Raw genomic sequence first — 12,565 nt, 5'->3', positions numbered from 1 at the left:
TTGGTATCAAAGGAACTATATACTATTAGGACAGGACAGCCTGAAAAACTTTAAGGGCTGTGCTTTATCACATGCCATTTTCTTTGTCTACTCTGCCCGAGTATGAAGGGTGTTTTCAACATGATTGCATGCAGCAGCAAATCTTAAAATAAATCTTACTTTACTTTTAAATACAACAATATGACTACAAATGATTAGATCAGCATTTTTTGTTTGTTTGTTTTGAAAAAGCAACTTTTATCATTTTTATTGTTGTTAAATGCTGTCAAGTTAGTTCTGAATTACAATGACCTTGTGTAGGGTTTCCAAGGAGCAGGCAGTAGGTTTGAACCACCAACCCGACAGTTAATAGTACAGTGCTCATCCTATAGCGCCATATTAGTTTATTATTCCTGTGTTCTAGAATCCAATTATTATTTATCATTCCAATAGCCTAGACCAAATGTAAAAATTGATAACTTCATTTATATAAGGGGCTTCCTAAAGTTTATGGTTAAATGAAATTAAAATTTAACAGATTATTTTTCTATGAACTTTTTGAGGGCCCCTTGTAGATAATATTCTAGAAGAACACATGATTTTCTTCTCTTTGCAGTCAGCAAATGCATCATATTTCTGGCTCTCCATCTATCTAATTAGGTTTGTGATCGCACACAATTTAACATTCTGTCGTTTAGCCTCCTCATCTCAAAGGACAACATTGTTATTAGCAGCCCTCTGATTGGCCCTGGATTCATGGCAACCCATGCACAATAGAATGAAAGCCTGCATGTCCTAAGCAAACCACATAATAAGATGCAGATGGGAGTACTGGGTTCCATATGACTTTCATTGATTTATTTTAGGAAGGAGATTCTTCAGACCTTTCTTCCTACTTCATCTTGGTCTGAAAGCCCAGCTGAAACTACTGAGAATCACAAAAGCCTCCACTGAGGCATGGGTGATGTATGAGAGACACTGGCAGGGAATTGAGATAGTGCCTCTCAGAGAGAAGGAGAAAATTCTACTACCAAACCACGAGTGTCCCCATACTTAGTCATTGTGGGGTTTATATGCAATTACACAGGTAAAATACGGAGCACACGGTTGTAGCTGCTCAATAAACATCAGACCCAACTACGTAACAGGTGTCTGTAGGATAAACACTAGACTGTGACCCATAGATTGCCAGTTTGAGCCCACAAGTTGCGCTGTGGGAGAAGGATGAGGTTTTTTGCTTCCTCAAAGATTTACAGCCTTATAAACCATATACAGGAGACCTGGTGTGGCGCTGTAGGTTTGCTCCAGACTGCAAAGCCGTTTGAACAGCAAAGTCGGCAGTTCAAGCTGCTCCTCGGAAACCCTATACAGGGTCACTATGGGTCGGAACCGACTCGATGGCACTTCACAGCAGCAGCAGCAAACCATATACAGGGTGCGATGAATCAGCATTGACTTGACAGCACTTAACAGTAATAACAACACAACAAGTATGCTTAAAGGACCTAAGCAAAATATATGCAAAGAACAGGTGAGTAAACAAACTATAAGGGTTTAAAATCAAAGTAAGATTCTTTTCATCTTCTGACTCACAAAACTTCATGTACCATGAAATACTTCTAATACCCTAGTACTCCACTCTCTATTATTTATTTAATTATTATTATTATTAATGCTTTAGTGTGAATTATGTGATAGTTTACATGGAAGAACATTAGTTTTACATTCATTCTATCATATATCATTTCCTTGCCATGGTTACAATCCCCTCCATGCATCATCCACCAACCAAACGGTATACCCTGCAATGCTGCCCCCAGGTATACCCCGCACACAGCCCCTCTCCCTCTCTGAATCCAAAGTCCCCAGCCGCTCCATCTCTCCACGTCATCGTCTCTGCCTCCATCTCTGGCATCACTGCTTCTCTGGGTAGAGTTCCGTTCTCTGCTCTTCTCCCTTCATGGTCCCCAGGACCTCTGCTCCTAGACTTCAAAATTAATCACTCCCCTCCCTTTGCCACAGAATGTCTACCTTTATATTTCCAGCCTTTACAATCAGTCCTGATAACAATTATTCACTACTGTATTGCAAGAGACCTCGCTGCATCTCCTTTTATCAGCCCCGCCTAGACAGATTGGATACTACTCAGTGGAGATTCTATCTTGTTCCACGCCCTCTGGATCTAGATTCCCTCTATTATTTATTTATTCATTCATTTATTCATTCATTTTTTAATGTTTTATTGTGAATTATGTGATAGTTTATATGGGAGAACATTAGTTTTATATTCATCTTATCGTATATCGTTTCATTGCTATGGTTACAATCCCTTCCATTCATCATCAACCAACCAAAGGGTATATATTACAAGCCTGCCCCCGGTCGTCAGCACACAGCCCCTCTCCCTCTCTGTCTTAAGTCCCCAACTGCTCCAAATCTCCATGAGATTTGCCTCCATCGTCTCTGCCTCCATCTCAAGCATCACTGATTCTCTGGGTAGGATCCCGCTCTCCGCTCTTCTCCCTTCATGGTCCCATGGACCTCCGCTCCTAAACTGAAAAGTTAATCACTTCCCTCCTTGCTACAAAACATCCACCTTTACATTTCCAACCCTCATAAACAGTCCTGATAACAATTATTCACCATTGTATCACAAGAGACCCATCTGCATTTCATTTCATCAGCCCCACCTAGAGATTTTGTGTTGATGGGTGATTCAAGAAGAAAGAAGTCCTTGACAACTTCAATCTTTTCTCCATTGATAAGAATGTGGTTTATTGGACCAGTGGTGAGGACTCTTGTTTTCTTTACATTGAGATGCAATCTATACTGAGGGCTGTGGTCTTTGATCTTCATTAGTAAGTATTTTAAGTCTTCTTCACTTTCAGCAAGCAAGGTTGTATCATCTGCATATCGCAGGTTGTTAATGAGTCTTCCTCCAATCCTGATGTCAGTTTTTTCTTCTTGTAACCCAGCTTCTCGGATTATTTGCTCAGCATACAGGTTGAATAAGTATGGTGAAAGAATACAACCCTGTCACACATCCTTCCTAATTTTAAACCATGCAGTATCATTCTTCCTTCAGTATTATTTCCTCTGTATAGCTTATGAAAAACTGGTGTGGTGCTGCAGGATATTGCACTGGACCACAAGATCAGTTTGAAATACAAGGTCAGCAGTTCAAATTCTCCAACACTTCTTCGGAAACCCTATGCAGGATCGCTATGAGTCAGAACCAACTTGATGGCACTTAAGAAAACAACAACATGGAAAACTGAGCTTAAAAAAAAGTTGATTTGATTTTTAAAGTGTATTTTAACAATAATAATATATAAATTATTTATTTCAAATGTTTTAACGTCCCCTCTTATTACATGCTTTGGAATACTGGTGTGGTGCTATGGACTAAGCACTGGACTGATAATCCCAAGGTCGATGGTTCAAACCCACCAGCCACCCCTTGGAAACCTTATACAAGTTAGCTATGAGTTGGAACTGACTCAATGGTACTTAGCAACATATATGGGCTTCTGAGGAAAATAATGACAACATAACAATATTATCTGCAATGGCATTTCTATATTTTATAGACATTTTATGACAAGCCGTAGGACACTGAAAGTGAATGAAACAATTCAGATTTATGTAAAATAAAGTATCTTAAAATATAAAAATGTTATTTATATGAATTAACCAGTTGCCATAGACTTGACCGTTAAGTCATGGTGAATCCATGTGTGTCAGTAGAATGGTGCTCCATGAGGGTTTTAAGAGCTGATTTTTCAGAAGTTGATTGCCAATCCTTTTCCCCCAGGTCCCTATGGGTGGACGGAAACCTCCCATCTTTCAGTTAGCAGTCAAGCACATTAACAGCTGGCACCATCCAGAGGCTCCTCATATAAATTACATCCTCTATTTAGGAGTCATGGTGTGGTGCTGTGGGCTAATTAATGCGTCAGACTGCAAAGTCATTTGAACTGCAGGATTGGTGGTTCAAGCTCACGAGCTGCTCCTTGGAAACCCTACTCAGGGTTGCTATGGGTCAGAATTGAATTGACAGCACTTAATAACAACAACATTTATATTTTCCAAGGAGCATGCTGCTACTGTGGATTAGGTTTTGGGCTGCTAACTACAAGGCTGGAGTTTAAAGTACCATCAGGCACTTTGTGGTAGAAAGATGAGGCAGTCTGCGTTCATACACATGTACTGTCTCAGAAACTGTCTGTAAGGTGGCTATGAGTTGGAATCAGCTTGATGGCCATGGTTTTGTTTTTTACCCCCCCCCCCCAACTTGAAATCTTACAATCTGTATGAAATAAATTCCATGTCTGGGATTTTAACTTAAAGCCTTATATCACTTGATTTTAAAGTTAATCTAAGTTATAACTTGAATGAACCAAAAAAACCAAATCTGTTATCACTGAGTCAATTGCAATTCACAGAGACCCTATAGGACAGAGTATAACTGAACCCACAGATTTTCAAAGCTGCAATGTGGCATACTGCCACATCCTGATCTTGAGGAGCCGGCTGGTAGATTAGCACTGCTGACCTTGTGACTAGCAACTGAGTGCTTAACCACTGTGCTACCAGGACTCCTAAAACTAGAATAGACTGCTAGATTTCTACAGTTTGCAACTGTAAACAGAAATTGGATTTCTACAAAATAAAAACTTCAAAGATACTAAAGTATCCGCATGTGTTGTCCTGTTTATAGCTCCTAGGAGCTTTGTTTCTGAAATTTTCTGAGTTTTTTTCCCTTCTGATTAATCTGTCATTGCATAACCTAAACACCAATATGGCCATGGTTCATTGGTCTCATTTCCATTTTTCTCACTATTGAAATGGAAATGAAATAAATCCCCATGGATGAGGCTTTGAGACGAGAAAGGAGACCGAGACTAAACTGACAGTGTTATTTGGTTTGGCCAGACAGTCTAATAGGAAAATACAGCAGCCAAGAGAATATTCTGCACAAAGGACAAATTTAACATTAATTTTGTTTCTGGTGTCACTAGAAAGGCATGTATTACAAAGGACATGTCAGAATCTGCCAGTTTGGGATACAGGAAAGGGAAAGAAGAAAACACATTTCCACTAAATGACAGCTTTTATTTCCTTTCTATATATTATCACCAGATTTTATAAATTCTTACCATTCCATCTACCAACTGTGACCAAACAATTTTATATCTGACAGCATCTTACAGAATGGCCTATTTAGTGCTCTCAGGTCAGGCTATAAAAGACTTGAAGGGCAGAGACCACCCGGTACAACCCCTCCAGGACTGAGAAATTGTACAGATGTGAAAGGTTCATTCCAGGTGCAAGAACAGCACAGCAGCCCACCAGAACATTGGAAGGTGAGGGTAACAGGTAAAGGAGAAGTGGGAAGTAAAACTATTAGAATTAATGGGGGAACTCTGAGAGTCAGGTGTCAGAAATTTTTGAAAGCAGAAATCCCAAAAGGCAGGCCTTAGGCAGGAAATTTTTGCCAATTATGTAATAAAGCTACAAAAACCATGGTAAGATTGTGACGCAGGACCATTCAATGAGGAGGGCAGGAGGAGTAATAAGTATTGAATAGGGGTTGTCAGGCTGACTAGTGGAGTCCTGGTGTGGCATTGTAAGATAAAGCACTGGATTGATAACCGAAAGGTCGGCAGTTCAAACTCAGGAGCCACTCCTTAGAAGCCCTATACAGGGTCACTATAGGTCAGAACCAAATAAACAGCACTTGATCAACAATAGGCTAACTAGTTGTCCATGAACCCCACGTGAGCTTCAAAAAGGCTTGTAAGTCATATAAAGCTTTATTAGAGTCTTAAAACAGCTAATAAGTTACACTGTGTTGTTGCTGTTAAGTTCTGTTGACTTGGTTCCCACTCATAGTAGTCCTGTATAGGGTTTCCGAGGAGCTGCTGCTGGGTTTGAACTGCTGACCTAACAGTTAGCAGTCCAGTGCTTATCTTACAGCACCACATCATGACTCCAATAAATACATGTTATATTGTTGCTACTGTTAAGTCCTGTCAAGTTGGTACCAACGCATAGCGACCCTGTATAGGGTTTCCAAGGCTGCAAATCTTTGCAGAAGCAGAAAGCCTTATCTTTTGCCAAAGAGCAGCTGGTGCACATGAACTGTGGCCCTGTGGCTTGCAATCAGGTGTGTATTTAAGGTTTAGCTGTTTGGCACATAGACTTGAAGTTAACTGTATTGTCCAGGTAAAAGGCAAAAATTAAATCCCTGAGCCTTAAATCCCTCTAGCTGAAGGGCTGGTCATAAAACTTGCCAAATGCCTGGTTTACTGGAAGGTGGCAGGTACTGCACATGAAGGAAAAGGAGTGAGGACCAGAGAGCCACGCAGGGCCTGCTGACCATCCGCAATCTCCATTCTATCTCAGACTCCTGTTATACTTATAACACACTATTGAGTTTCCATCAACAAGTGAATTCTGTCAAATACATTTAAAAATTATCTTCCTTTCTTGCTATCACCGCCATCAAAATGATAACAGGATACTTTATTCCTTATTAGATACAAATTTTTTTCTTAAAAACTTGTTTAGAAAGTAAAGATTCCTTAAATCAAATATTTGATTACTAATGCATTTATTGTTTTCTTTGTCCTCTCAACTCATGGGAACTAAGCTTATACAACCGGATTCCTGGTGTGGTACTGCAAGATAATGCAAGGTTAGATTGAACCACAAGGTTGGCAGTTCAAACCCATCAGCCACTCCTTGGAAACCCTATACTGGGTCACCATGAGTCAGAACCAACTCGATGGCACTTACCAACAACTACATTTGACTGTAGGACATAAATCTGTTCCTCACAGATGAAGACTCACAAAGACGTCCACCAAGGCAATCTAGTAATTTATTTTGTTGATAAGTGCCATCGAGTCAGTTCTGACTCCTACCAACCCTGTATAGGATTGGCTGGTGAGTTTGAACCACCGACCTTGTGGCTCAAACCAACATTGTTGTGCAGTGCTTTATGGCACAGCACTACATCAATGACATATTGGTGTATTTCCCAAAACCAACCACATCCACAGTCGAGTCAACTCTGTAAGCACTGGACCCCGTATAGGGTTTCTGAGGTTGAAAATCATTTTGGGAGTAGAAAGCCTCAGAGCGACCCTGCATATGGTTTCTGAGGCTGAAAATCATTTTGGGAGTAGAAAGCCTCAGAGCGACCCTGCATATGGTTTCTGAGGCTGAAAATCATTTTGGGAGTAGAAAGCCTCATCTTGCTCCTGCAGAGCAGTTGGTAAGCTTTGAACCACCAACTTTGAGTTTAGCAGTTTAATGCTTATCCTACAGCACCATTTTGGGGAAAAAAAAATACTAAGAAAATGACATAAGCTTATAAAGACCAGCACCTGTCCCTTTTTATAATGCCGTTTACATTAGGAAATCAATGACTTTTACACTGATTTAGGAAAATAAATGACTTCATAGGAAAGTCAGGCAGATGCCAGCCTTGCAAGAAATAGGGGTGAAAAAGAGGAATAAAAATATCCTTAAGCCTCTTCTCTTTACCTAAAGATTTGGTAAATGGCTCATTTTACTGCGGAGGTGTATTCATTTACATGTAATGCATATCCTTTTATTAAAAAATAAATAAATGCATTTCAACACAAAAAATACTATTTATATATATATTTAAAAATACGATTTGGGGGTTTCTTATCTTACACAGAAATTATAACTTACCGGTTCAACAAATTCAAACTTCTTTTTTTCTTGAACTTCTTGAATTTTAAAGACATACTCTAATGATGCTTCATAAAAGTTTTGATGTTCTCGGTCAATCTGTGTATCAGCCTATAATATAAAAAACAGGCAAATCATGACACAGGAAGTGATTCTGGATGCTTTTGTTTTCTATGCAGAGAGGGACTCAACATCTTTTCTACTTTGACATCTTCACTGAAAATTAATTTTGTGTTATTTCAGTCTTTTAAAACAATAAAATTAGTCCCTCCTTCACCCTTCTTTTAACCATGGGAATACAGAAATAAGGAAAACCAGTCCATTTCCCATAAGAGTTTGCAGTGTATAGAGTAGGACGGGCAAGCAAAAAAAAAGAGTAAGCACATATTTGTTATATTTTAAAAAAAACTAATTAAAAGGTAATTTATATGTATGTGGAAATCAGTAGATGGGTCTATGGAAGCAGAGACTAAATTTGGGGAGAAAACGGGGATGGTCTTTGAGTTGAGTCTTAGATGAAAAAACTGGCTGCAGAAAAGAAAGAAAAGGCAAGCAGCCACTCCCATGAAAAGACAAAAAGTTTGAAAGAATGGCTGCAGAGTACACAAACACATGGAGATGAATGAGAAGTGATGTTGGCATCTTGCTGTTTATTATCATCTTCGACACTGCACAATGAATTCAGAGTTTAATTGATGGAGAAACACCTGATAATATGAAGCAGGAAAGTCACGCCATTACATAAACACCCAGAAAGATAACACTGTTAATAGGTGTGCCATTAAGTTAGTTCTGACTCATAGTGACCCTGGATAGGGTTCTTAAGGACAGCTGGTGGGCTTGTACTGCTGTTCTTGTGGTTCGAAGTCCAGTATGTATCCTACAGTGCTGTTAACAGAGGCAACAGTAAACTCATTCGTGGTGAATCATGCTCCATCAATACCATGCACTTTTATTCTTCCTGACTGTAATAAGGTTCTTCGACTGCAGATGAGTGTTCTTGAGATAATTTCATTTTATTTTTGACTTTCTTTCTCTTCCTTTTTCAATGACTACTGTCATCCTCAGATGCCCTCTTTCTGACTTTGGCTCAATTCAGAAGCATGATTTACTGTTCTTGCTCAGTCTCACACTCCTCATTGCCAGCTGATATTACTAAAAGCAGGCAAAAAGAATGGGCATTCTGGAGAACTAAGCATTCGCCAACAACAATTTGGGAATAGAAAATTGCTTAGGAGCCATTTTACAATAGTAATCGCACATAAAAATAGCTAGAAAAAAAGATCAAATTATGTTTCCCAGCATGGGCCTCTCAGCACCATAACTTTATTTAAAAATAACAATATAATTATACAAATAAATATTATAAAAGCAACTTTTTTTTTTTATAATTAAGGTTGAGGGTTCCAAGGTTTTAAACCAATACATGTAAATAACACTTAAACCAGTGTTTGGGTCCCAAACTTTTTAGTCACAAAGATATTAGAAAAACAAAATCAATTTTCCCTATGTATTGTTTTTCCATCACTTAGGGGATACACTATCTGTAAGAATGAATGGTATGTTGTTAACTGAGGTATAGGTTGGTGTCTGGTACATATTTAATAACTGGCTGTCTAACTTTCCTATGAAACATGGTATGCAGCATTTTCTGGTTTCTGTGGCATAAATACTCCCCAACTGTCCAGTTGCAAGCTACAAATCCATTGTTAAATGAGGGAGTTCGAAACAGATACACAATTAGGTATCCAGAGTTAGCTTCAGTACAACACTGGGTCTAAGGAATACAAGACTATTTTCAGGCTTCAAGACAACATTATATTACGAGATTATATAAATAGCTTAACTTATGTTCTAGAAGGTAATGCAAGTGATTGTGTGACCTAGCACATGGAAACAAACTAAAATGGTGGGGCACCTTTAGAGTCTAAAAGGATTCTCTTTTGTCAACAGAGCTGTATTAAGTGCCATTGAGTCGTTTCCAATTCATATAAGACCCTGTATAGGGTTTCTGAAGAATGGCTCGTATGATTGAACCACCGACCTTGTGGTTCAAACTGAACTTACAGTCCAGTGCTTATCCTACAGAGCCACACCAGGACTCCATAGAGCTGTGTAGATGTGTTACTTACACCACAGGTCTGACTGCTATGTATTGCTGGATCCTGGGTTTGGGGAGGGTTCCGACTATCCTAATTAATAAGACTGACTCACCAGGTGTAAACTGTATGTGCAAATACTATGGCTTATGGTGAATACTTTTTTTTCCTTCTAGAAGTCCAGAATTTTGACATGTGCCCATCAGGTGCCTAAGTGGCCAGCCCAAATACAATCCCTGGGTATTGAGCCTCTAATGAGCTTTGTGATAGACAACATTCCACCTGTGTTGTTACAACTTGTTGCTGAAAGAATTCAGTATGTCTTAAATGACTCCACTGGGAGAAGACTCTTGGAAGCTTGGGCCTGGTTTCCTCTAGTTATCACTCAATGTATCGCTTCCTTTGGCTGACTTTGCTTTGCATTTTTCCCAGTGAATATACTGAGTGCTGGTGTGGCACTGTGGGTTAATACGCTAGACTGAAAAGTCAGTGTGGACTGCAAGGTTGGTGGTTCAAGCTCACCAGCTGCTCCTCGGAAACCCTATGCAGGGTCGATATGGGTCGGAACTGACTCGACGACACTTAACAACAACATGAATGCCTGGAGACCTGGTGTACAGCACCACACCAAGTCTCCAGGCATTCATGTTAAGTGCTGTAGAGTCGGTTCCAACCCATATCAACCCTGCATAGTGTTTCCTAGGAGCAGTTGGTGAGCTTGAACCGCTGATCGTGCAGTTCAAACGGCTTTGCAGTCTGATGCATTAACCCACAGTGTCACACCAGGAATCCATGGCAGTTTAATTCCTTTTCAGGATAAAGCTTAGAAAGGTATTTTATTTTCATGAATCTCTTTAGAAGTTAAACTCATGGTGTCTATCCAGATCACTAGAACTTACTAATATAATCTCTAGCAACTGGTATTACACATTTTGAACTGGGTAAGTGTAGTAACCATATAACTCATCATTTAAAAACAAAGCAGAGAGGGAATGAATATTTACAGCAAAGGTCATTCCCACCCCCTCTGTACACAGGGTTGACAAGAATGGTCAACTTAGACATTGGCTACCCAAAATGGGGAGTGGAGAGAGGTTACACAACCACGAAGTGACTGGCTTAGGAGTTTTCAAGGGGGAGCTTAGTTTCAGAGGGTACGAGGGTACGGGGAAGGTAGAATCTCCATTGAGTGGTTTTGTTACAAAAGGAGGGGAATGATTGATCTTGCAGTCCAGGAGCAGAGGACCCTGGGACCATCAAGGGAGAAGAGCAGAGTGCAGGACCCTATCCAGAGAAGCAGCGACACCAGTGATGGAGGCAGAGACGATGATGTGGAGAGATGGAGCTACTGGGGCTCTAGACTCAAGGAGGGAGAGGGTCTGTGTGCTGGCGGCACGGGGGAGGTGGCGTGCAGGAAATGCCCTTTGGTTATTTGAATGGTTACATATTCCTGAGTGCTTCCATGTACATCCAAAAAAACCCAGAGGGAATGGAAGCAAATGCTGTTGAATGATGACCGCATAGAGGGGATTGTAATCATTGCAATGAAATGAAATACAATAGAATGCATGCAAAGCTGATGTTCTCCCATGTAAACTATCACTCATCACAATAAAAACTTAAAAAACAAAACAAAGGGGTTGTTCATAATTTTGAGAACAACAGGTGACAGTTAGGAAACCACGGATTATAGAGTCATCCTAGTCAGAAACTGAATTAATTTTATAAAAAATCACAAGGACTCAAATTAAGAAAACAACAAACAAACAAAATGGAAGTGTAGGAGTGAACCCAAGGGATTCCCTCTATTTAGGAAGTGGGATAAGAGGACCCAGTTGAAGGATTATTTAGTGGTAGGTTGAAAACCAAATTCTGAGTTCTTAAAAGTTTCTTTTTAATTCTAGTTTTCAAGTGATAAAAAAGTATTCATTATTATAACTTTACTCTTTTTCACTATAAAAAATAAATGCAAAGGTAAAAAGAAAGGCTTGCAATCCTACCTCCTCTTACTGTCAACATTGTGATTTGGATATTATCAAACACACACATACTTTAAAACAAACTTGTGGTTAATACAATACATACTGATTAAAATTATTTTCTCCACTTACTATAATGAGTATTTTCCAATGTATTTAAGTGATTTTCCAAATAAAACTGTTAAAAGCCATAGCAAATTCCATTTTATGGTCAAACTATATTTGTATATTTTCCTCATTATTTCATGCCATTTCAGATGTTTCCAGTTTTTTCCACTGTGAATAACTCATGCATCAAACTTTACACAATTTTTTTTTTGTGTGTGTGAAACTTTTTATTGTGAATTGACTGAAGGTTTACAGAGCAGATCAGTTTGACAGTCAACAAATCTTATCTTTCACTTCATTTCATTTCAATGACTGCAATTCCTTCTATGTAACCACAGTTATCCCACTTCCTCCCTGTGGTTCCTATTTCCATTGTACCTTCCTTCACAACCCCTGGGCAGCTCGTCCTGAGATTAAATGTTACCCTTTTAATCTTGACTGGTGAGCATACCTCACTGGTGTTATTATTAAGTGCCTTCCAGTAAGTTTTAACTCACAGTGACCCTGTCTAAGGTTCTGAGGAGTGGCTGGTGGGTTTGAACTGCTGACTTTGCCGGTTCAAGTTGACCTTACGATCCAGTGCATTATCCTTCATTGCCACATCAGGACTCCCTACACCTATCCAATACTTGGTTGAAAATCAGGCCATAAGGGTGAATTCCATTCCAGACC

At 39.4% G+C, this 12,565-nt stretch overlaps 1 protein-coding gene across 1 annotated transcript in view; it reads right to left on the bottom strand.

Annotated features, from left to right (window-relative positions):
* Positions 1 to 12,565, bottom strand: part of ARHGAP42 (Rho GTPase activating protein 42) — a 387,979-nt gene that overhangs the window by 77,382 nt on the left and 298,032 nt on the right. The window contains exon 6 of the mRNA XM_006833754.1: positions 7,708 to 7,818. Coding sequence (XP_006833817.1) covers positions 7,708 to 7,818 — 111 coding nt within the window. The remainder of the gene's footprint in view (positions 1 to 7,707; positions 7,819 to 12,565) is intronic.

Source organism: Chrysochloris asiatica, unplaced genomic scaffold (genome assembly GCF_000296735.1).
Source record: "Chrysochloris asiatica unplaced genomic scaffold, ChrAsi1.0 scaffold00008, whole genome shotgun sequence".
Lineage (NCBI taxonomy): Eukaryota > Metazoa > Chordata > Mammalia > Afrosoricida > Chrysochloridae > Chrysochloris > Chrysochloris asiatica.
The sequence above is the reverse complement of the archived record's forward strand: the minus strand, read 5'-3'. Positions and strand labels throughout refer to the sequence as shown.